Source organism: Echinops telfairi, unplaced genomic scaffold (genome assembly GCF_000313985.2).
Source record: "Echinops telfairi isolate 266 unplaced genomic scaffold, ASM31398v2 ScPeMD7_7469;HRSCAF=8507_1, whole genome shotgun sequence".
Taxonomy (NCBI): domain Eukaryota; kingdom Metazoa; phylum Chordata; class Mammalia; order Afrosoricida; family Tenrecidae; genus Echinops; species Echinops telfairi.
This window is the reverse complement of record NW_022111373.1, coordinates 28,872,850-28,876,888: the sequence shown is the minus strand read 5'-3', so window position 1 is coordinate 28,876,888 and position 4,039 is coordinate 28,872,850. Positions and strand designations below refer to the sequence as shown.

The following is a 4,039-nucleotide window of genomic DNA, read 5'->3' as shown; positions in this document are numbered from 1 at the left end:
ATGTATGGATTCTGATACGAGTTGTATGAGCTCCCAATAAAATGATTTAGAAAACAAAACAAAAAATATAGCATCAGGATTGGAGGAAGACTCAGTAACAGCCTGCAATAGCATATGGCACAAGCTTGCTTGCCGAATGCAAAGAGGACTTGAAGCACTGACTGATCAAGACTAAAGACCACAGCCTTCAGCACGGATTAAGTATACCTCAACATAAAGGAAGCAAAACCATTCACAACTGGACCAATAAGTAATGCTATGATAAATGGAGGACATTTTGACATTCTCAAGAATTTAATTGGATTTGTATCCATCATCAAAGCACATATTGTACTGTCTTATCTGCTGCAGAAGACCTCTTAAAGTGCTCCAAAAGAAAAGATGTCGCCTTGCAGGCACACCTTAGCCTCAGAGGTGGGGACAGAGAGCCATGAAGCAGGAAGAACGAGGAAGAACTGATGGTTTTGAATGATGTTGCTGGCAAAGAATATTGAATATTATGAATTGTCAGAAGAACACACAAATCTGTCTCAGAAGCAGTACAGCCAGAATGCTCTTAGCAGTGAGGTTGGCCAGAATTTGCCTAAGTCCTTTGACGTGTTATCAGGAGGGACTAGTCCCTGGGGAAGAACTTCATTCTTGGTATAGCCCAGGGTCAGGGAAAATGGAGAAGGCTCTCAATGAGATGAATTGAGGAACGATTGTGAGAATGGCGCCGACGTGGCGTCCTATTGCACACTGGTTCACTACGAGTTGAACCAGCGAGTCACTGGCACCAACGACATCACTAGAAGCAGGGAAGGACAGAGCTTACTAGCTGAAACCCTGACAGAAAATTATATATTTCCTCTCAAATTCATACTCAAATAGAATCAGCCTACATTTAGTGTTTTAAATAGATTACGTTTCCCAAACTCTAGACGACAACAGCTAAGAATTCCTTAGTTGTTGTTTTTTGTTTGTTTGTTTTCCCCCAGTGAACATTATTGCAATAGTTTTTTAATGCTATTGATGTCTGTGTTTTGAGTTTAAATGTTTAAAAGAAATTCAACTACTTAGAATAGAAGGTAAATCCAAAGAATGGAGAACTACTACTTTGAAGTTCATGAACTAATTTTTACCAACAACCTCATTCCGCCTTCTGTGGGCCATTACTTCCTAATACGCATCACATTCCAAGTCACGTTGCTCTGGAAGCTAGAGGAGCACTGTGGAGGCCAGGAGAATACACCATCTGTCTTGGAAGAAGTACTGCTAGAATGTTCCTTAGAAAAAGGATGATGAGACTCCGTGTCACATCCTTTGGACGGGGTATCAAGATAGGACAGTCCCTGGAAAGGACACCATGTTGGTAAAGTGGAGGGTCATCAAAAAAGAGGAGGGTCCCCAACAAGATCTACTGACACAGTGGCTTCAACAATGGGCTCAAATAGCAATTGTAAGGATGGGGCAGGGCTATGCAGGGTTTCATTCTCTTGTACACCGGATGGGGATGAGCCAGAACTGACTGGCATCCAACAACAGCCCCGTAGATGGCCTCAAAAATCTGCATGATGTGGCCTCTGACTACCTCTCCTACGTCCCTGTCATCTTCTGGCTCTCTAGTTAGCCCCGGGCTTCTCTCAAATCCTTGGGGGTGTTAGCATCTGCCTCCATTTTGTTCGTCACGATCCTTCAGGGTTCACTTACAATGTCAGTTCCAATGTCAGCACAGGTGGCTGCCTCTAACACCAATGTGATTCGCATCTCCTCTAATTTTTCTTTTCAGAACACTTGCCCCCTTCTGTGTAAGGATTTGATTAATGTCATCTTCCCTCTCTAGAGATTAACTTCTATGGGACACCCTGTACTTCCATCACTGAGCAACCAGCCTATAGTGATACTGACTGCCTCTCTGTTGAAGAAAGAATTACTGAATCTAGATTATAATATGTATACTCCTTAGAATGCAAACTTTAGGAAGGATGATCTTCGTTTTGTTTGCGATTACATGCCTATGCCTTAAAGTGAAAGAAAACAAAACAAAACTGATGGCCATTGAGGAGAGTATAGTGTCCCCAAAGCACAGCATAGAACTGGTCCTGTGGGTCTCTAAGGCTGGAAATCTTTTTGGGAGCAGAAAGCCTCATCTTTCTTCCATGGGACAGCTGGTGGGTTTGAAGAACCGACCTTATGATGTTTGTTGTTGTTAGGGACCATCCCAGTAGGTACCCAGTAGGCCACTGAGTAAAAGACTGATGACAAGGATGTCATCTTGCTTGGATCCACAATCAATGTTCATGGAAAGAGCTGTCATAAAATCAAAGGACATGTTGCACTGGGTAAATCTGCTGCTTAAGACCTCTCTGAAGTGTTGAAAAGCAAGGGTGTGGCATTGAGGACTAAGGTGCTCCTGACCCAAGCCACCGTATTCTCCATTGCATCCTATGCATGTGGAAGCTGGGGCTTGAATCGGGAAGACCGTATGGCTAGCTCGCAGGCTCAAATGCAACCTGCTGTGCCACCAGAGCTCTCCCAGAGCCTCGTATTGTCTTTAGGAAGACGGTCTAGTAGACACCAGCTGAAATCCAGTGTGGCCCATATAAATCCAATCCAATCACATCAAACCCACTGTCATTGGGCTGACTGAACCCCTTTCCACCCATAGGACAGAGTCAAACTGCCTCTTTGAATTTCTAAGATCGTACATCTTGAAGGGAGCAGAGAGTGCCCTCTGTTTTCCTGCCACGTGGCAGGTGAGTGTGGACCACTGACTCGGTGCTTGGCAGCCCAGTGCTTACCCCACGGCATCACTGGGGTTCCTCGCACCTACAATGCACAGCTTATTGCAGAAATAATTCAGAAAAGGCGCAAGTTATAGAAGAGGGTCCTCGGGAGGGCTTCCTGAAAGTAGTGACACCCATGCTTAGTTTTTAAGAACAAGAAGAAGTTAATTGAATAAATAACCTGAAGGGTGGAAGAGAGAAATGAGACCCAATGACTTGTTTAGGGAATTACAAGAAATTAAGCACGGGAAGCGCAAAGCACAGCGCTCTTGAACTAGAAGCAGGGAGCCTCTCAGTGAAGCTTAGAGAGGTGACACGTTAATTCCTCCACCTCCACCCTCATCACCCAGTCCCCCAGTGAACACTTCTTTTTTTAGAGGCAATAGAAAAGTCGTTTTCAGCATGAGTGACAGTTATGGCAAATGCAGGCTTATAAATTAGCACAAGCTGCTATTATTAGTGTTCTAGGGGAAATAATTGAAACTGCTTACAGAGCTCCAGCAAAGACACTGGTAAGAACACTTTGCATCTGCAATCCAATGCTCCTGTGCTCTAAACCAGACCCAATGCTGTTGGTTGACTTTGAGTCACAGCAACCTTATGAGGCAAACTAGAATTGCTCCACAGGGCTTCTGAGACTGTCAGTCTTGCCGGGAGCATACTGCCATCTTTGTGGCTGGTAGTTTGGGGGTAGCAGCCCAATGCTTAACTCACTGCCCCACCAAAGCACCTTGCCTTTGTGCTCAATTTCCATTAAAAATCAAGGAATCAAGAGTAATTGATGGGCACTTTCATGAGGTGGGCTCAGAGAACCAGATGAACTACTGTATCTCCGGACAGCCCATCAGGAGAAAGAAAGGAAAGTAATTTATTTGCCAGTTCTCTCCTATCCTCCCTCTCTGACTGGTTAAAAATCTGTCCCATGAGGTGTTAACTCCTTTGCTGAACTATGACCTGGCATCTCTAGACACCCAGGGGAAGCTGAGCTTACACACTGCTTCGTGGATGTGGGCATTTGTTTGTCAAGTTTTGGGCCACCCATTATCTTTGGGTTCATTTTCTATTTGGAGAATGTTCTCATTTCTAAAAGTCTGCCTGTCCCAAGAAGAATACGGAAATTCTCTTGACAATAGTTATCAAGTCTGGACTCGGCCAATCAGATCTACTTGGCTGAAACCTTCATGCGGAAGTGAGCAGTGTATCGCAGAATCTGTTGTGACCGACAGAGGGAGACACATCACCCTTCAGGGACCATTGGCAGAGTCAGAGCAGTA

The 4,039-nt window shown here is 44.6% G+C and overlaps 1 protein-coding gene across 1 annotated transcript in view; it reads right to left on the bottom strand.

Annotated features, from left to right (window-relative positions):
- CCDC112 (coiled-coil domain containing 112) overlaps positions 1–1,746 on the bottom strand; it is a 37,144-nt gene extending 35,398 nt beyond the window's left edge. The window contains exon 1 of the mRNA XM_045285058.1: positions 1,690–1,746. Coding sequence (XP_045140993.1) covers positions 1,690–1,746 — 57 coding nt within the window. The remainder of the gene's footprint in view (positions 1–1,689) is intronic.
- Between the last annotated feature and the right edge of the window lie 2,293 nt (positions 1,747–4,039).